The sequence below is a fragment of the Vipera ursinii genome (assembly GCF_947247035.1).
Source record: "Vipera ursinii genome assembly, chromosome: 2".
NCBI classification, from domain to species: Eukaryota; Metazoa; Chordata; class Lepidosauria; order Squamata; family Viperidae; genus Vipera; species Vipera ursinii.
The window spans coordinates 241,165,213-241,186,617 of NC_139513.1; the positions used below are offsets into that span (position 1 = coordinate 241,165,213).

At 37.7% G+C, this 21,405-nt stretch overlaps 1 protein-coding gene across 4 annotated transcripts in view; it reads right to left on the reverse strand.

Annotated features, from left to right (window-relative positions):
• Nucleotides 1-21,405, reverse strand: part of CSNK1G3 (casein kinase 1 gamma 3) — a 68,319-nt gene that overhangs the window by 13,919 nt on the left and 32,995 nt on the right. For all 4 annotated transcript variants that reach the window (XM_083356255.1, XM_083356254.1, XM_083356256.1 and 1 more), the window contains 7 exons: nt 18,842-18,911; nt 17,239-17,387; nt 12,859-13,093; nt 11,378-11,463; nt 11,194-11,278; nt 4,070-4,218; nt 2,841-2,936 (listed from right to left, as the gene is read on the reverse strand). In XM_083356255.1, coding sequence (XP_083212381.1) covers nt 2,841-2,936; nt 4,070-4,218; nt 11,194-11,278; nt 11,378-11,463; nt 12,859-13,093; nt 17,239-17,387; nt 18,842-18,911 — 870 coding nt within the window. The remainder of the gene's footprint in view (nt 1-2,840; nt 2,937-4,069; nt 4,219-11,193; nt 11,279-11,377; nt 11,464-12,858; nt 13,094-17,238; nt 17,388-18,841; nt 18,912-21,405) is intronic.

Consider the following 21,405-nt stretch of genomic DNA (forward strand, 5'->3'; position numbering starts at 1 on the left):
TTTGAGAATGAAACAAAACTCAGGTTTTTTTTATTGTCATCATTTCAAGTATTGCTTCAAGCAACTTGAGTGTTTCTTGCTTCCTATGATTGGGATTTTATTTTCTAAATTTAATATCAAGTTTAATGTATGCTTAGATAACAGAGAAATGAACTACTGGAGCAAAGCAGTGGGAAGGTAATTACACACCACATGTTTAAGTCATTAGCCATTCCCGATTGAACTTTTCTTGATGGAAGAATAAAAGGAAGAACAGGAGTGCTGTGAGGGACTTGCGATTAGGCTGGAGTCACTGTAGCTGATGCTTGTGTTGCTAAGTTTATATTCTATCTGTGTGCTCTCTAAAGCAAGCCCTCTTTGGGAGTTCATTTTTTAAATCTTGTTTTAGAGCATTATATTCTGATCTTATCTATTTTGCTTGTTGATGTGGAGTTATCAGAATGCATTTATAGTAATGAAAAATTGCTGTCTTAGTGTAGTTTGCTGAAGCTTTCTGCATGCAGTCTGGGGATCATCTTGGGCCTACAAATAAGAAATCTCCAGTATGCATTTAGAAATGCAAATATGATTTTATGTTGATTTCACTTATTGAACCAAATTGAACAATAGCTAATTGAAGAACACACGCACACATATACACCCGCTTTTGGGGAGAAAGCTGTAATAATAGACTGCTATCCTACCTATTCTTGCATCCTCATATGGATGAAAAACAAAGGGCCAAGGAACTTGTTCTGAGTGTCCATTGCTACCAATGGCCACAATACTTGAAATGTTTTTAGTTCTGTTCCATTAAGACATAGAATAACTGAACACAGCCAACTTAAAATATTCTACAGAATGTTTTAGGTGGGCTGTTCTGTTGAAAATACTGTTTTCTTTCCAATTTCATAAACACCTCAAGAATTTTCACTGAGGAGCACAAAATAATAAAACGAGAACTTCAGTATTTCCGTGGCATGCACACTTAACTTATACATACTGAATTATAGTCAAATTTAATGCCTAATACTAAAACATAGGGACGCGGTGGCTCAGTGGGTTAGGACGCTGAGCTTGTCGATCAGAAGGTCGGCAGTTTGGCGGGTCGAATCCCGAGTGCCGCGTAACAGAGTGAGCGCCTGTTACTCGTCCCAGCTTCTGCCAACCTAGCAGTTCGAAAGCACGTAAAAAATGCAAGTAGAAAAATAGGGACCACTACAGTGGGAAGGTAACAGCGTTCTGTGCACCTTTGGCGTCTAGTCATGCCGGCCACATGACCACGGAGACGTCCTCGGACAAGCGCTGGCTCTTCGGCTTTGAAACGGAGATGAGCACCGGCCCCTAGAGTCGGAAACGACTAGCACGCATGTGCGGGGGAACCTTTACCTTTACCTTTACTAAAACATGGTATGTCCATAAACTATCTTACTAGATTTTAAATATAGTATTTTATATTTAAAGTTAATGTCGAGATATACACTTTATTACCAGCAAACCTGTGACCCATTGGGTCACTGTTTCAGAGATATTTCCTTAGTGAGGAACAGAGAAACAGGATGACCACAAGCAGCGAGGGGGAACCATTGGAGCAGAAGCAACTTCTGACTTCCCACCAGCTTCCCTATCGAGTTTCCTTGTGGGAAGCTGGTAGGGAGTGCTGGAAATCTTCCTTTCTTCCCTTCCTTTCCTTTCTTCCTGTCCCTTCCTTCCACTCTGCTATTTTATATCCACCCTTCCTTCCATCCTCGTTTCTTCCCTCCCTCTCTTTCTTTCCTTCCCCACTTCCATTTCTCAGGTTCCATGCAAAAGAGCTGGAAAAACCTGAGTATATACAAATACAAAAATACAGTATAGTATGTTATCACTCATTCTTGCTGACAAAAAATATTTTCCATGTGGTTATTTTTCATTCCGAAAATTCTAAGAAAAGCCAAATTGGTTACAGGAATTGTAATAATAATGTTAACTTTACATTTAAACTTCATTGTTTATTTTAAAAATAAAAAATAAAAAAATTAGATTCAGAAGATTCAAAATAAACAACTTCAATGATTATAAAAAGACCAAATGAAAGAAGTGGGACTACTTCTACAGACGAAGTTTTCCTTTCTTAGACCAAATAAATTAGTTAATAAGCATCAGTATTATCCCCCAAAACGAACAAAATTCAGTAATAAAAATATGTAAAATATGAGTTTGAAGCTGGCTTCAAATCCTGTCCTAAAGAGGATACTGATTATACAGAACTCTAATTAATTCCCATGATAATATGTTTAACCACTGTGAAGACAGAGAAATTTCCTTTGAAGACTGCAATGGGATAATCTCAAATCCACTATTAAACTTTCACATTCCTTTTAATTATGTCTGTACTAACAATAATAACTTTTAGCATTATATTGTACAATATAGTATTACACAATATTAAAGTCTAGATATTAATAAATGTTTCTTCAAAGAAACAAATGATATATATAACCGTTTACCGGTGGAGCTCCGGATGGCTCCCGACCTTCGCTCCTTCCGACGTGACCTAAAAACATACTTATTTGAACAAGCCGGCCTGGTCTGAAGGGTTGGGGTATTTTAAAATTAACTGTATTAATTTTATTGGAATTGGGCTGTATTATTTAATTCTTTTTTAACTTTTGTACATTGTATTTTTACTATATTTGCCCTGTACACCGTCCTGAGTCCTTCGGGAGAAGGGCGGTATAGAAATTAAATTATTATTATTATTATTATTATTATTATTATTATTATTATTATTATTATTATTATTATTATTATTATTATTATTATTATATAACTCTAGTCACAATCTATTACTATTACAATGCAACATGAAACAGGCATACCTGATTTTTGGACTGCTGCATCTTATCTCTGTGTGGATGTGCTTCTCTATTGGAAGTTATCGCAGGATCTGAATGGATGGAACCCACTGGAGTAGGCTGCACAAAATGCATTATAGGTACACGATAAGAAAACTGGGACAACAGTATTTTTTTTTGAGAAATAGTGAAAGATTATTTTTAGTTTCCAAGATGACTTGCAAGCCTTTAGTACTGCAACATGTGGACAGAGGGGAATTATTTCATTGGTTTATTATAAGATTAACTTATAATAAGTTAATGGTATCTTAAAATAATTTATTAGTTTTATAGGTGTATGAAAATTATAATTCAGGAGTGCTCATCAATGTTTTCCCAACAAATTGAAGCAAAGTACTACATGGAATTCAGTAAACATCTCTATTCTTCAAACCACTTTCATGAGAAAAGGGAAGCAATGGTCCTACAAAATTCAGAGGTGACACAAAACTGTCCTAACAATAACCTAAAAGAAAGAGATAATACTCAAGATTATATTGCTGTGTTAAAAAAGAGGCTGAACATAAAAGACTGGAATTTAACTGAGGCAAGCGAAAAGTTGTTCTAAGAAAAAAAGTCAGTCACAGATGTTCATTAAAATATACTATGGCAGTGGTTCTCGACCTGTGGTCCACGGACTCCTGGTGGGGGGCAAAATGTCATCACATGGAATCTGGGAAGGCTTGAAATAATGTTATGATTTAAACCTTGAGTTAAGTCTTGGGATCTGTGTCATGGTCTATGGCCACAAAATGTATTTAAAGGGGATCTGTAGTGGAAAAAAAGTTGAGAATCACTGTAGTATGGGATACTGGAACAGTACTGATTGCAAAGTGAATATGGAGTAATAATGTGCCATAGTTCGGTCTCTCTCACCCACACAATATAATGTTTAGCAGAGAGAGGAGGGGATGGTTTTGTGTGAATGAATCAACATCTTCTATTTAGTAGTGCCATTCTAATTTGAATTAGTTTTAATAGTGAACTGAATGGTTTTTACAAAATTTTAACTATGGTATGTATGCCTTTTTACAGCCACTTTGCATCAATGCATAGAAAGCTAGCATATAATCTTATCATAAAGAATGGAGCAATAAAACATTACCTAAGCAATAAAAGACAACGTAAGCTAAATAAAGGCTACTACATTTTTATACTGTCTATTAGAACATTCAATTTTTTAAGAATATAAAAAAATATTGAACTATACTTACCAGTTGTTTACCAATCCAGTCATATTCATAATCAAACATATAACCCTTGCGATCAAATAAGTCTGTAAAGAGCTTTCTTAAGTAGTCATAATCTGGTTTTTCAAAGAAATCTAGTCTTCTCACATAACGAAGATATGTAGCCATTTCTTCTACAGGAATAAAGAAGGATTGGTAATATTAACTACTAGAAAAATTAGTGTTCAATTACTGTAAGCCTTGGCTTTTTAACATACAAAGAGAAAATATCTTTATAAATTAGCGTTCAATATTTATTTATTTATTTTATTTTAATCCCATTTATATCCCGCCCTTCTCCGAAGACTCAGGGCGGCTTACACTCTAAGCACAAATCAATGTGCTTAGCAATAGCCTTCATTCTATGTATATGCCTGTTTATTAGGGCTTTTGCCCCCCCAAGCGGCATTATTACAAAGTCAGCTTATTGCCCCCAACAATCTGGGTCCTCATTTTACCTACCTCGGAAGGATGGAAGGCTGAGTCAACCTTGAGCCTGGTGGGATGCGAACCTGCACTAATTGCAGGCAGCTGGTGCGAACCTGCACTAATTGCAGGCAGACCTGTGGAACCGTTTACCGGTGGAGCTCCGGATGGCTCCCGACCTTCGCTCCTTCCGATGTGACCTAAAAATATATTTATTTGAACAAGCCGGCCTGGTCTGATGGGTTTAGGGGTATTTTAATGTTATTGTATTAATTGTATTGAATTGGGCTGTAATATTTAATATTTTTTTAATTTTTGTATTTTGTATTTTATTGTATTGCCCTGTACACCGCCCTGAGTCCTTCGGGAGAAGGGCGGTATAGAAATTAAATTAAATTATTATTATTATTATTATTATTATTATTATTATTATTATTATTATTATTATTATTATTATTATTACTTAAGGAGGCATTAGCCCACTGCTCCACCAAAGCTCCAGTACATATTTCCAGTCTTATCAAGTATATTTATTAAAATTGAATATGTCTTTCTAACAAATTTGTGATTAGAACAGGGGTGTCAAACTCAATTTCATTGAGGGCCGCATCAGCATTACGGTTGCCCTCAGGGGGCCGGGTGGGTATGGCCAGGGTGGGCGTGGCCTACTGGGTGGGCGTGGCCTACTGGGTGGGCATGGCTAGCGTGCGTATGGCCTACTGGGTGGGCATGGCCAGCTCTACATCGTTCGCATCAAGGGTGCCTATGGGGGCCTGGGCAGGAGTGGGACAGATCTGAGGGTCTCTGGGCCAGGGCCAAGGCAGTGGGGGCCGTTCCCTCACTGTTTCCAGGATGGCTTCGCGGGCCACATGAAACCACTTTGCGGGCCGGATCCGGCCCCCGGGCCTTGTGTTTGACATGTCTGGATTAGAAGATCTCTAAGAGAGAAGGGAGTATAGAAAAATTGTTAGTCAAAGATTGTTTGACTAAAAGTAACATGTTTTTTTCGTAATGCCATTAGTATACCAAAATATAGGAATGGAATGATTAAGCAAGCACATTTTACCAATTACATGCGTCACTCAGATTGTACTGCATCAAATTATTTGCATAGACTTAATAAAAGAAAAGAAAATCATGGAAACTACTTCAATATTTTTGCTTAGTATAGGAACCCAAATTAAGGCACTTCTGACAAATGGCTGTCCAGCATCCACCTGAACACATTCCGTAAAGGGGAGGCCATCATTAATATTATCTAACAAACCCATGCAAGTTATAATAGGTTCATCTTTTGACTATGTCATTTTGATATAGTCTTAGGTAACCTGTACAATGCTAATTATCTTCTTCCTACAGTACAAGCTGAAAATTTTCTACAGCATTAGTATCTTCTCTGAACAGAACTGAAATACGTTTCTACACAGGATTGTAACAGAAATTAACTATCTCAAAATCACTGGGGCATGTATATGTAATTTTCAGTGGAGAAGCTCTGTAGTAGAAATTTATTTCAGTTTTATGAAAATAAAATTTATGAAAAAGAATGCCAGATCTTCTAAATAAATTCTTCTTATAATTTGTAGGTATTCACAATATATTTAAATACCATGCCACAAACATCATGATGCAGGTTACAAAATGAACCTTATTTTTGGTAATGTGAATTACCAAATGAATTACTTTCTGTGTTCTTACATATAATTTTTGAAGTTCCACCACTTGTACTCGAAAACGTGGATCTTAATTGATATGCTTACAAACTGTAAGTGAAGTTAGTTCATCAAAAAAATTCTTTTTCATGCCTTTTGGACACTTTAAAAAGTGCTAGAGAAGCAGTACATGTGCTGGAAATTTAACATAGGTGATCTGAACCTTCTACTCTTTGGTTGTCTTGTTCTGGTTTAGGTTTTGTATTTTAATCACTATACTATGTAGAATAGAATTAACATTTAAAACTGCACATATAATGTTGAATGATGTATTGAAAACTTAGAACTTCTTGAGTTATAACAACTTTGGGTATATCACTATTAGGATGTAGCAAACAAGATACTGGGCAGTTGAAAAAAAATACAACCTCAGATGTCAAATCTTGAATGGCTTTTGAAGTGGCTCTTTATAAATGTAATGGAAAGTCTGACCAATGTAATTCATGAGAGCAAAATTTAATCTAGCTAAAAAAGAAATGAAAGTGGTTTGTGCAGTCATTGTGATGTATTTTTTACAGCAATAAAATATATTGAAACATTTTTTTCAGTCCTTAAGTGCATCAAGTGCTTATCTTGATGTTTCAAATTAATCTCACTAAATTTCTGAAATATTCCAGCCAAGTAAATAATATATTTTTCATATTTTTGTATTTATTGCAGACATTTTTTCCATATGATAGAATCTTGAATAATTCCACAAGTTGTATCAAACGGTCTTAAAAATCTACCAAATAACCATGTTTAAAAAATGAACAGACTAGTCTAGTGTTTATTATCTTAACAAAGTTGCTGAAATAATTTATTCCTTTGAAATTAAATTTAATCTTATTTATTTCATTTACCACATTTAGTGAGTTGTGTATACTTGGACATAAAATGGTCAGCAAAGTGATGATTCTTGTGAAGTATACAGTGAATACAGAAAAGATTTGGAGCTGATTCTTCACAAATGCCATAAATCTGTAATATTTTCCTTCCATACAACTTTTATCAATTACACAAGCAATAATTTTTCTTAATGGAATACTGGCATTTTCAAAGTATGCTTTTAATGCAGCAAAATTGATTTGCTATAGCGATTTGCTATAGCTATAAGACTTTTTGTAGTTGCATATCTTCAGGATAAAGTTATCTTCAAAATATAGTATACAGTCCATTAATAAAGCTTTGCTAATAAAGCTTTATCCAACTGTAGGGAGTTATCCAACTATTTTCAATATCATTACCCATTTCATCAATGCTCTTTTGTACCACTCTACTACTATTTGGTAAGAGTTTCAATATTTCGTTTAGTTTGATGCATTACTACAGAAATAACTTCCTGCAAACATGGTATTATCAATGTTATGTTAGCAATAAACTCTGGAATACCGTAAAATGAGTAAGTCTGTTTGGCCTTCTTAGAACATTTTTTTTAAAAAGTATTATTTAATGTTTAATAAATAACCCATGAAGATTTCTGAAATATTCCAAGTCTTTATTATTTTTGCCTGGATGTTTTTCATGACAATGATTACAGAATTGAGACAGTTTCACTGCTTCAGTTGAAAATGTTTCTAAAATAGTGAACACCTTTGAAGATTCTTGCAACAAGAAGACTCGATGTATATACCAAGTTGTTTGATAGGTAATGGAAGACAGTTACTTATATTTGGGAGCATGGTTTCAAAACGAGGAACAAATGGATCACTTCTTATATTTCTCATGGCATGTTAACAAATATATAAGAATTCAAATAATCAATTAAACTCTTCATGTAACAAGAATTGTGCATGCTTTTAAATTACTGATACTTCTACTGAGTTATAGATGGAATAACTCAAGATGCCAAGTACAAATAAAATAGCAACATGTTCTGACAAACACATAAACAAGGAGAATTGAACATATTTTTAAAAAAATTAACCAGATGAGCAAGTTCATTACTTTCTTCTTTTTCATTGTGTTCATCAAAAATCAAGAAACACTCATGTGAGTGGTGGAAGGTGAGATTAAACACTCAGATTAAAGAGCATAATGTTAGAGAAATGGGTTAAAAGCAGAAGAATAGGGCAAAATTCTTCATTCAGGGAACAATAATCAAATGTATATACAGTGCATTCAGAAAGTACCCTTCCCTTTTGTTAATTTTGTTATGCTGCAGCTTGATTCTACAGTTGTTAAAATTCATTTTTTCTCATTAATCTACACTCAGTACTCCAATACAATACAGAAATTTACAGGCCTGTAAATTTATTAAAAAGAAAAAACTGAGACATCACAGTGCATAAGTATCTGACCCTTCACTCAGTACTTTGTTGAAGCACCTCTAGCAGCAATTACAGCCTCAAGTCTTTTTGAGTATGATGCAACAAGCTTTGCACATCTGGATTAGGGAATTTTCTACCATTCTTTCTTTCAAATCCTCTCAAGCTCAGTCAGGTTGAATGGCAACCATCGGTGGACAGCCATTTTCAGATCCCTCCAGAAATGTTCAATAGGGCTCAAGTTAGGGCTCTGGCTGGGCCACTCTAGGACATTCACAGAATTGTCTCTAAGCCACTCCTGTGTTGTCTTGGCAGTGTGCTTAGGATTGTTGTCATGTTGGAAAGTGAACCTTTGGCCCAGTCTGAGGTCCTGAGCACTGTGGAACAGGCTTTCATTGAAGATATCTCTGTACTTTGCTCCATTCAGCTTTCCCTCAACCCTGTCCAGTCTCCCAGTCCCTGTTGCTGAAAAACATCCCCACAGCACAATGCTCCCACCACAATGCTTCACTGTTGGGATGGTATTGGGCAGTTGATGAGCAGTGCCTGGTTTCCTCCAGACATAACATTTAGAATTAAGGCCAACCGTTCAATCTTGGTTTCATCAGACCAGAGAATCTTGTTTCCCACAGTCTGAGAGTCCTTCAGGTACTTTTTTGCAAACTCCAAATGCACTTTCATGTCTTTTGCACTGAGAAGAGGCTTCCATCTAGCCTTTCTGCCATAATGCCCAGATCGGTGAAGGGCTGCAATGATGGTTGTTCTTCTTAAACCCTGTCCCATCTCCACACAGGATCTGTGGAGCACAGTCAGAGTGACCATCGGGTTCTTGATCACCTCTCTTACTAAGGCCTTCTCTCCCGATTGCTCCGTTTGACCGAGTGACCGCTTCTTGGAAGAGTCCTGGTTGTGCCAAACCCCTTCCATTTGAGAATTATGGAGGACACAGTGCTCTTAAAAACCTTCAGTGTAGCAGAAATTTTAATTCGCCTTTCCCAGATCTGTGCCTTGCAATAATCCTGTCTCTGAGCTCTGCAGGCAGTTTCTTTGACCTCATAGCTTTTGCTTTGCTACCGTATGCATTGTCAGCCTTCTATAGAGTGATGTGTGCCTTTCCAAATCATGTTTAATCAATTTAATTTACCATAGCTGGACTCCAATCAAGGTGTAGAAACATGTCAGCAATTATCAAGAGAAATGAGAAGCATTAGAGCTAAATTTCATGGGTTGTTGCAAAGAGTCTGAATACTTATGCCAAGGTGATATTTCAGTTTTTTCTTTTTAATGAATGTAAAGATATTTCAAAAATTCTGTTTTCATTTTGTCATTAAGAGGTACTGAGTGTAGATTAATGAGAAAAAAATGTATTACAACAACTGCAGAGCCAGGCTGTAGCATAACAAAATTGACAAAATGAAGGGGGTCTGAATACTTTCTTAATGCACTATATATACGGTACATGTTTCTCCCAAAAATAAAACCTATCCCGAAAATAAGACCTAACTTCATTTTTACATTTGCACCTAATAAAATCCCTACCCCCAAAATAAGCCCTAGTTTTGGGGCAAGGCACACATGTAAAAATCAAGCTAGGGCAGGGGTGGAGGGGTGTGGCTGCCCCACGCGCCCCACACCCGCTTATCTTAGGACTTCAGCCAGGCCTCCCATGCCCCAACACCTGTCGCACCAATGGCTGAGTTCTTCTGTATCCGCTTGCATCTGCATACCATATGGCATATTGCGGCAGTGCTGCCGCACCCAGCAGGAGGACACGTGGTTCATTGCACCACTGCCACCTCTCACCCGTGCCATGGCGCAATGTGCCATGTGGCCTCCTGCCACTTGTGACGGAATCAACAAGCCATGCGACCGCAGAAGAACTCGGGCAGCGGCATGACAGGTGTCGGGGCAAGGGAGGCCTGGCTGTGGCAGTCCTAAGGTAAGCAGGTAAGACATCCCCTGAAAATAAGATCTGGTGGACTCTTTTGGAGGCAAAAAAATATAAGACCGTGTCTTATTTTTGGGGAAACACGGTATATAGGCTGGAGGATACTTGCCTTAGTGAAGGCATTTGTAAAAAAAGGTCTTTGAATGATTGCAAACTGAATACTGTACAGGCAGCAATGTGAATTTAAAGTTTAAAGTAAATTTAAATGACACCAACAAAACAAAACAAATCATAGCAATTATTCTATTTTATTCTACTTTGTTAGGATACCATATGAAATACTATGTCCAGTTCTAGACATTTAATTTTAAGAATAATTCAGTGACAGTGAAACAGGTTCACAGAATACTAGAAATATTAGAAGAGTCAGCATTCTTCAAAATACCTATTAAGCATATCATACAAAAACTAGGTCAAAACCTGGTATCTTTTGTTGCAGACTTAAGAAAAGGAAATGGTGAATCTAAGTTACAGGAAGGAAGCTAGATTCTGGCTGAATGTTACATAAAGCTTCCTAACCATATGAGCAACTTCATACTGCAGTTAATTAATCAGAGAACTCATATGCTCCTCATCATTTGCAGTGTTCAAGGGAAGTCTAGACAGATTTAATTTCAATTCCCGAACTGTGCAGGAAGCTATTTGGTGGCCTAAATGGCCTTTCCAACTCTATGACTCTAATTATTGCAGCATTAATTGCACAATCTGGCACTATAATATATTGTACAACAAGCAATATAGCCACCTCATAGCCTACTCAATAGCAGAACTCTTTACCTGGAAAGTTTTCACATAGTACTTCAATAGGAGTTGCTCTCTTCGTATCTCCAATTTTCTGATACCGTTCTTTCAGTGTATCTGCCTGAGTTGAAAAAAACATCAAATTAACTGCTTCAGAAACATTCTATAAAACTTTGGTAACATCAGAAGAAACAAGGCAAATCAAAAAAATTCATACTACCTTTAAGCCTTGCCAGGGAAGGCTGCCTCTTAAAAAATACATGAACATATGACCTAAAGCTTCCAAATCATCTCTTCTACTTTGCTCTGAAAATGTAAATTGAAAATATGAAGGCTAGATTTCTGAACCGATGTATGAAATCAATGGAAAATATGTACAAATATGAAAGTGTATAAAATAATAACATTTTCTGAAAATTAGAAATAAACAACAAATTGGGAGTTACAAGCTCCATCAAATAAACCTAACAAATCCCATGAAATGCAAAAGCATTAAATGACTACATAGATCCATCACTGAACTAATTAGAATGTTATGATTCTTTCTTTTTTCTCTTTTTTCTTTTGACTACAGATGTCCAGGAGGCAGAGATCCAGAAAACATTTTCTCCAACATTTTAACACGTTTTCGCAACAATTTACAAGCTAAAGTAAGAAGAGAAAATTGTAAGCCTTCTATAAATCTATATACATCCTCATCGTGAAAATATGGAAGAACTGACACCGTACTATTTTTCAGGTTTGAGTTGAATAAATTTGTTGTTGACTGGTTTCTCCTTGATAGCTATTTTCTTTTGTTTTCCAATCTGTTTTATTTTCTGTAATTTGCTACTGATGTTCTACAGATAGTTCTCAACTTATGACTGGTCACTTAGCAACTGTTCAAAGTTACAACAGACTCCCCAAAAGATACTTACAACCCAGTTCCAAAGTTTCAATGGCCAGATCCCTCTCATGTGACCAAATTTGGGGCACTTGGCAACCAGCCCACATTCACAGCCATTTGCAGCATCCTACAGTTACATGACCGTGATTTACATTTTTGTTGAAAACCAGCGTTTACTTGCAGTTTTTGGCAAAAATAACCCACAGCAAACAACAGGTTCCCTTTACAACTGTGGTATTCACTTAACAACTGTGAATTCAGTTAATGACCATAATGATTCGTGTAACGACTGCTGCAAACAAAATCATACAATCAGGTTGGTTACATGATGAGCCAATTTACAATTGTCACTGATGACCAAAATGGACAGGTTCCACTACGTTCGTAAGTCAAGGATTGCCACCCAAAGCTGTTGTATGTGAGGTGGATGGCTATACAAATCTAATAAATAATGCTGCATTGTGTATATAAATAACTGGCCTAACTACTGGATCTGGTCACACTAAGAAATACTAATTTTGAATCTAGTTTTGCAATAGCACAAAAGGAAAACTGTGGAGTTGTGCAAGCTGTTTAGAGCTAAACTTTCATTAAGAAGAGTATAACTGAACTTGACCGTTTATTAAAAACTTTTATTAAAAATTAGAATTTTGCCATGCACTGATAACATTAAAAATTATATCCATACTCCTACACATATGTTTAAATGAAATAGACTGAGTTTGTAAAATAAATATGACTAATATATAAGCTGCTTACTAAAATCTAGTGAAGCTGCTGTGTTCATGCTTTTACTTACATACTTATATACATACCTTTTCCTAAATGTGTATTTATACTCATGTATCTAGCAGTTCCTGTAAGGCTTTTGTGTTCTCGATATGGTATGTGCTTCTTTGTTTCTGGATCTATATATTCTTTTGCCAAACCAAAATCTATAATATGAATAATTTGTTGAGTTTTGTTTCCTGGTCGTCCTATTAAGAAGTTTTCAGGTTTCACATCTCTGTATATTAAGTTCTTTGAATGAACATATTCCATTCGGGAAATCTATCAAACAGAATGAAAGAAAGTTTTTAAAAAATAAAAATTATCATATCTTTAGTCGTCAAACAAATGAAGGAGTTACTGTATTTTCCTATCTTGAACTTGAAATTCAAGATTTTTCATGAATGAAATTAAAAATTAAAAATTTCCTAACATTATTTTGGTTCATAATATAAATATAGCTGGTGATATAAATATAGCTGGTGATATAAATATAGCTGGTGACCTGATTTTTTTATCTGGACGGTGGTTGGATGATCTTGGTGGGGGCTCTCCATTTATTATGCCCCTGTCATGGACCGATCATCACCTCCTGCGGCTGGTCTTCCGTTTTGCCACCCCCCGCCGTGGGGGTACGGAGCCAATTAGATGGTTCCGCCCCAGACGCTTAATGGATCCTGATAGATTCCAAGCAGCGCTGGGGTCCCCACCTGCCTCCATTGCTCACAACTCGGCGGATGCCTTAGTGGAAGCCTGGGAAAGGGCAGCCACTGAGGCACTTGACCGGGTTGTACCCTTGCGGCCCCTGACCCGGTGCAGATCCCAGCGAGCTCCATGGTTCTCCGCGGAGCTCCGGGAGATGAAGCGTCGGAAACGGGGCCTAGAGAGCTGCTGGAGGTCTAGCCGATCTGAATCCGACCGGTTGCGGTTAAGAACCCATATTAGGTCTTATCTCGCAGCGATGAGGGTGGCGAGGTGTAATTACTTCTCCACCCTCATTGCGTCCGCAGATAATCGCCTGGCCGCCCTGTTTAGGGTGACTCGCTCCCTTCTTAATCAGGAGGTGAGGGAGGATCCCTTGCAGGGTCGTGCCGAGGAATTTAGTCAACATCTGTCGGATAAAATCGCTCGGATTCGGACCGGTTTGGACTCCAGCTGGGCAGAGTCTGGCGATCAGGACACGGGCGGTCTTGTCGATGTTATCTGGGAGGAGTTTGATTCTGTGACCCCTGATGAAGTGGACAGGATTATGGGGAAGCTGAGCTCCACCACATGTTTATTGGATCCGTGCCCTTCCTGGCTGGTTTATGCAGCTAGGGAGAGGACACGAGGCTGGCTCCAGGCGGTCATATCTGCTTCTTTGAGTGAGGGTTATTTCCCCACCGTCTTGAAGGAGGCGGTGGTGAGACCTCTCCTCAAGAAGCCTGCCTTGGACCCAGCTGTATTGAACAACTTTCGTCCAGTCTCCAACCTTCGCTTTCTTGCGAAGGTTGTTGAGAGTGTGGTGGCGCATCAGCTCCCTCTGGTCCTGGAGGAAGTGGATTATCTGGACCCTTACCAATCAGGTTTCAGGCCCGGGTACAGCACGGAGACGGCATTGGTCGCTCTGGTGAATGATCTCTGGAGGGCTCGGGATAGGGGACATTCCTCTGTCCTAGTCCTATTAGACCTCTCAGCGGCTTTCGATACCATCGACCATGGTATCTTGCTGCGGCGTCTCAGGGGATTGGGAGTGGGAGGCACAGTTCTTCAGTGGTTCTCCTCCTATCTCCTGGGACGCTCGCAGTCGGTGTTGGCAGGGGGGCAGAGATCGGCCCCTAGGTCTCTCGTTTGTGGAGTTCCTCAGGGGTCGGTTCTCTCGCCTCTCCTGTTCAACATCTACATGAAACCGCTGGGTGAGATCATTCATGGTTTTGGAGTTGGGTATCATCAATATGCTGATGATACCCAACTTTTTATTTCGACCCCAAACCACCCCAGTGATGCCCTCGCTGTGATGTCCCGTTGCCTGGAGGCGGTTCGGGTCTGGATGGGGAGGAACAGACTTCAACTCAACCCTGACAAGACTGAGTGGCTTTACATTCCGGCATCCCGGGACATTCAAAATGTTCCATCCCTTTCTATGGGGGGTGAGCTGTTACCCCCCGTGGATAGGGCTCGCAACTTGGGAGTCCTCCTAGATTCACGACTTACCCTGGAAGATCATGTAGTAGCCGTGACTAGGGGGGCTTTCGCCCAGGTTCGCCTGGTGCGCCAGTTGCGGCCCTATCTGGACCGGGATGTCCTGTGTACGGTCACTCATGCGCTCGTGACCTCTCGCCTAGACTACTGTAATGTTCTCTACATGGGGCTTCCCTTGAAGACCACTCGGAGGCTCCAACTGGTACAGAATGCGGCCGCAAGAGTTGTCTTGGGAGTTTCCCGGTACTCCCATGTTACACCTTTGCTCCGCGAGCTGCATTGGTTGCCAGTTGTCTTCCGGATGAGGTTCAAGGTCTTGGTTATGATCTTTAAGTCCTTACATGGCATGGGTCCGGGATACCTCGAGGACCACCTGCTGCCAGTGTCAACTCCCCTCCGCCCTGTGCGTGCCCACAGAGAGGGCCTCCTCAGGGTGCCTCCAGTCAGGGAATGTCGACTGGTGGCCCCCAGGGGGAGGGCCTTCTCTGTGGGTGCCCCGGCACTATGGAACCAACTGCCGGTTGAGCTCCGGATGGCATCGGACCTCCGATCCTTCCGTCGCGGGTTGAAGACCCATTTGTTCGAGTTAGCTGGTCTGGCCTGAAGGGGTATTTGGGTTTTAATTGGTTTTTATTTCACTATTGTTATATTTTAATTTGGGCATGGTTTAATTTTCTTTTAATTTTTGTATACTTATTTATATATGCCCTGTGAACCGCCCTGAGTCCCTTAGGGAGAAGGGCGGTATAGAAATAAAATAAAATAAAATAAATAAATAAATAAAAATAAATAAATAAATAAATAAATATACTGTATACCTGTCCATTAAAGACAGTACTTTTTAAAAATATCCCGTCATTAAATTATACACTAGTTGCCAATATTTATTGTTAATAATAGTTCATACAACAAAGGCATTTTTAAGCTTTGAAACACTGAATGTCTTGTAAATTAAGTGGCTGCTAGATATCCATAGATTTGAGAATATTTTGCTACACCTGTACCATTTATGTGTTAAAAAAGATACCACCTACAGAATCACACTATAATTCAAAGTTTTTTTCACTAGTAAATTTACATTATTTTTACTTATACAGTTATCCTTTTTATGAATTGTGCAGTTATTGGCTATATGGATAGACACTAGTGCAACACAGAACCAACAACTATACTACCTTCTAAACCCATGAAAAGATCCCTTTATCATATATCCAACATCTCAGAAACTACCAAAAAATTACAATAACTTCTATGCATTATGGTAGCAATAAATAAATGATATCTATCTAAAGCTATTTAAGCAAAATCTAAAGACCAAAAATATTTACAATATATAATGCAAGAACTGTGAAAACCATTACGGGGGGCAGAAAATTGAGAGAAAATATCCAGGAATGTCAACTGGCAGTCAGAAGTCATGATTAAAAAAAACTCCTTAGTTTCACAACAGACAACTTCAACCCACTTTTTAAATAGGGAAACTGTAGACATCTTAGATTAAACCAGATGAAAAAAATGATAGAGAATTCCTAAAGGCATAGCACCCTAATTAATCACCCAAAGTAAAATAAAAAGACGAACAAATCTTTTTTCATCACACACTTATTAATCAATACCCAGATAAAGAACCAGCACCATTTAAACAGAAACTACGAAGCTACGAAGCTGCCTGCAATTAGTGCAGGTTCGCATCCCACCAGGCTCAAGGTTGACTCAGCCTTCCATCCTTCCGAGGTAGGTAAAATGAGGACCCAGATTGTTGGGGGCAATTAAGCTGACTTTGTAATAATGCTGCTTGGGGTGTGTGAAAGCCCTAATAAGCAGGCATATACATAGAATGAAGGCTACTGCTAAGCTTGTAAGCCGCCCTGAGTCTTCGGAGAAGGGCGGGATATAAATGGAATTAAAATAAAATAAATAAATAAATATCCCTCTCTATTTTTTTTAAAATAAAAGCAACCTCAAAGTCAAGGATATCTCCATAGTTTACAATAATGCCCAAAATCAATCAAGGAAAATCCAAATCAAATCAGATAATATTACCTACCACTTATAAACAGTTAGCAAAACTTCACTCTCCCATTCACTGATGAAGTTACCTAGAGTGGTAATGAAATATCGGCAGGAAGAGAAACAAGCTCAAAAAACACCAGGAACCTAATGATACATTTTTTGTACATTCTTTATATTTTCATATTATTTAAGTATAAGACACAGAAGACAATTTATAGAGAAGCTGTACTCACCAGTTGTATGGCTATCATAAGTACAGTTTTCAAGGAAAAAGTCCTATCACACAAATCAAATAAATCTTCCAAACTAGGTCCCAGTAGTTCCAGCACCATGGCATTGTATTTGCCGCAGGGGCCAAAATAATAAACCTGAGGTATTCCATCTAAAAAGAAAAAAAAAACAAATGTTATTCATCACATTTAATTGCATTCAGTTCCTAAACAGGATTTTCTTTATTTTAGTATTTGCAAATGAAAATTTATGTTGCTTGGTTGTAATCATTAAATGAAAAACACAACAGGCAACAACATCCCTTCATGGAATTTCACAACAGTCCAGTCTCAGCCTTTTATTTAACAATAACAGTATCAAGTGAAAGCTTAAATATATGGAAGAACATGTTATTCAATACAAGATATTAATGGGTTTATTAACTATACAAACTATCAATTTCACATTATTAATGCTTTTAATATTAGGATTTCTGTTCTCTTAGATTTTGGGCAAAATGATTCATAAGCAAATCAAATAATGAATCTGGATAAAATCTGTACAAAGGCCGAACCTGTAACAAAGATTATTTCTCCTAAAAATCACTGTGTGTCCTCAAATTTCATTGTAACAAATTCCCATTTCATTATAGATAAAAATTTTAATGAGACTACTTTAATAGTAATGAAGGAAATAGCTAATGCTTTTTGCTGCAAGCCTAACCACTAGATATACTTTAAAGCTTCAAGGACACCTTTCATTAGTATCTAAAATAGCAAACAGGTTCATTTTGAAAATCAATGAAATCTTAATTTATTATAAATTTGTTCTGAAAAACTTTATTTCACAATGATGATTTTTATAATGCTAGTTATGTGAAATAAATGTGTATAAAAAGCTTGTAAATTTTTACCTAGCTCTGTCCATGAGAAATAGAGCATCTTGTTTGAATAGATACCTTATCAAAGCTTATTATAACTTTTAAAAAATTAAACATGTACCTTATGTATGTAGTATCAAACCTATAGCCACATATGACTAAAGCACATTAACTTCTTTTTCAATTACAAGGCAGTTTGAAAAGGATGAATTATGAGGATGAAGGTACTTTGATGGGTGAGTTTACCTGTGAATAGCCTATCAGGCAAATGCTAAATGTCACTGCACTGAAATGTCTAATTTGCTATGTATCAATAATACATATAATTAAATGTTTCACTGTCTAGTACAGCAACAATGTTCTAGTTAATAAGCTTTCATAATCTAAATGGCAAGTTCCCAATTTAATACAGATACTGCAAAGTAAAATATTGATTAAAAATAAAGTTATGATATTTAAATAATTAAAATATATTTAAAGCAAAATAATAAGAAATAATTAATTAACCAGGTTATTTAGCTTTTATCTGCAAGTTGACTTAAGCGTAAAAGGCTGACTAAAAACTGATCAAATCTTGCCTGCCAATGAAAGGACAAAAGCTATCCTGACTGCCTTATCAGATTTAGAGTCTGAGAAGACTTATTAAGAAAACTTTCTCATATTTCTGAGGCAAACCAATACTAGTATACTGACCGATACATATTTGTTTCAATAACAATTTCTATTCCACTACAAAATATACTTACCTCCAGACCCTAGCTGCTTGTAGAATCTGTATTCCAAGTGCAGTTGTGGTGCTCTTGACTTCATTGGCTCCTGGAAAAACCAAAATGGTTATAATACTGATAATAAAAAGAGGCAGGCAGAAAAAGATTTATTTGCAGATATGTAACTCATTTACTGCATTAGTGATTGCCCCGTTAGTTTCTCCATGGAAAAAAGAACACCTAAGCACTCTTAATATATGAATCAGATGCATGCCTAAATAACTACAAAATATATATTACGGACACAGTGTTTCTCAATCTCAACAAATGTGTGGACTTCAGCTTCCAAAATTCCCCCACCAGCATGTGATATATACTTATTCTAGTTGGCACCATATACCTCCTAGAGCAGGACTTTTCAACCTTTTCACCCATTGTACCACTTTTAGGCTATGGCAACATCCAAGTACCACCAGTCACCTAGCAAGGTGTCAAAAACTTGATGACCAAAAAAAGGAAAAAAAGTGATGAAGTACGGGTAGTCCTCGACTTACAACAGTTCGCTTAGTGACTGTTCGAAGTTACAATGGCACTGAAAAAAGTGCCCCCCAAGCCACAGCCAAGCAAGACACCTGCCTGCCTGCCCGGCAACATTCTTCCTCCTGTCCGAGTTTTCATTGTTGAGCATTTCTGTTGAGGATTGGCAGCGGGGGTGGGATGGGGGGTGTTTGGTTTTTATTTCACCCCCCCCCCCGTTGGGTGGTTGCAGCAGGTTTTGGTCACTTCACATGACCCTGGGACACTGTGACCATCATAAATATGAATCAGTTGCCAAGCATCTGAATGTAAATCACAAGACCCTGGAGATGCTGCAACATTGCAGCTGATCAGCGCTTCTTCTGGGCTCAGAAGCACCAGGATCAGTGCCGAGCTCCAGCTGGAGCCTGGTGCTGATCCTGGACCTTCAACTGAGCCCTGACAGCACTGCAACTCCAGCCATCTCTCGCTCAACCTTGTGTGGTGCTGCCACCAGTTCACCTCATTCCCTTTTCCCGCTACCACTTTTCTAGGATGGTCGCGTACCACCTGCCAGGTGCCAATGTACCACAGGTAATACCCGTACCACTGGTTGAAAAGCCCTGTCCTAGAGAATAAGTATATTGTTTGAAATGCTCAAAGACTCATCAATCTTACTGGAGCATAATGTGACTCTATGGCTATAAACATTTATTACCAGCTCTGATTGGTAAATGAGTTTAATGCTTTCTGGAATAGAATAGCTAGGCACCATCACCCATGTTTAAATTATTGCAATACGACTTATATGGATCTACACAAGTTCCTAATATTGAAGTTACAGTGACATACTTAGACATGTCCAATGTTGAATCAAAAGTATGACCTACCTATTAGCTACAGAGTCAGGTTCAAAGCTTTGCTTTCAGCACTTTCAGAAAAAGCCTAAATAACTTTGGATCAGAAACTGCCATTCCAGAAACAGGCTTGACAGGGGGTAAGATTATCAGATGCTGTCATATGATTTTTGCCACAACTTCACATATACTTTCTCTGTAATCGTACCTACATTCTGGAATGTTTTGTACTGCAGTATTTAGAAGGTACCTGATATTATATAGTTTAGGTTTTTTTAAGAGTTATTTCTTCACACAGGCCTACCTTATCAGATTTTGTTCTGTATCAAGCATTTAAATATCAGAAATTTTATTCTCTGTATATTTCAAGATATATTAACATTCCAATTCAATACCTAGAGTTATTAAAGAAATATTCTACAACTTTCTAGAGCAGACTTTAACAATGTGTAGGGACATGCAAAAGGAGATAAAACTGCCTGACGCAGTCAAAATCTCCAGAAAATTTAAACAGAAGAAAACAATTGGGAGGGGGGGAGGGAATTGAAATACATGCAGTACTTTTTTTAGTACTCTTATAGGTATGTTTTGCTATGCATACTATAAGTATGCATAGTACACAGTCCAGGATTTTCCCCTTGAGAATCAGTCCTGAAACCTATTTTATCTTTAAGATTCTTAATATATCCTTAATATTCTTCCCTTGTGTGCTTTATTCATGATTGTCCAACGATTATTTGCATTTGGTAATTATTGCTGGGCTTATCAATGTGAGAAATTAATTCTCACCCAATGCTGATGATACTCAGATCTATTAGTCTTTTGAAGTCTTTGATGAATACACACAGTCTGCTATATTGAAATGCCTTATTAATGTTTCATCTTCAATATCCTTTCATCACCTCACTTTATATGGTTGATATGTTTCAGCCTGATGGTCCTTTTCATTCTTTATTGTGTTTTCCTCCGGTCTACTGATTCCCAAATTATTCCAGTGTCCTCCACTGGAGCCTCAGGGTTTTGACTTATGTTCATTCAATTCTCTTCCAATTTATGACTCTCACAAAGAAGGTTGTATATTTTTGTTTCATAAGTATTCAAAGGATTAGGGAGTTTCTTTTTTGTGTATTTTATTAATTTTGTAGGGTTAGGGTTAAGGTTAGGGTTGCTTTTTTAAAAAAAACATTCTTAATACTTAGCAAACAGCATATTGTCTGGGTTCATGTATTT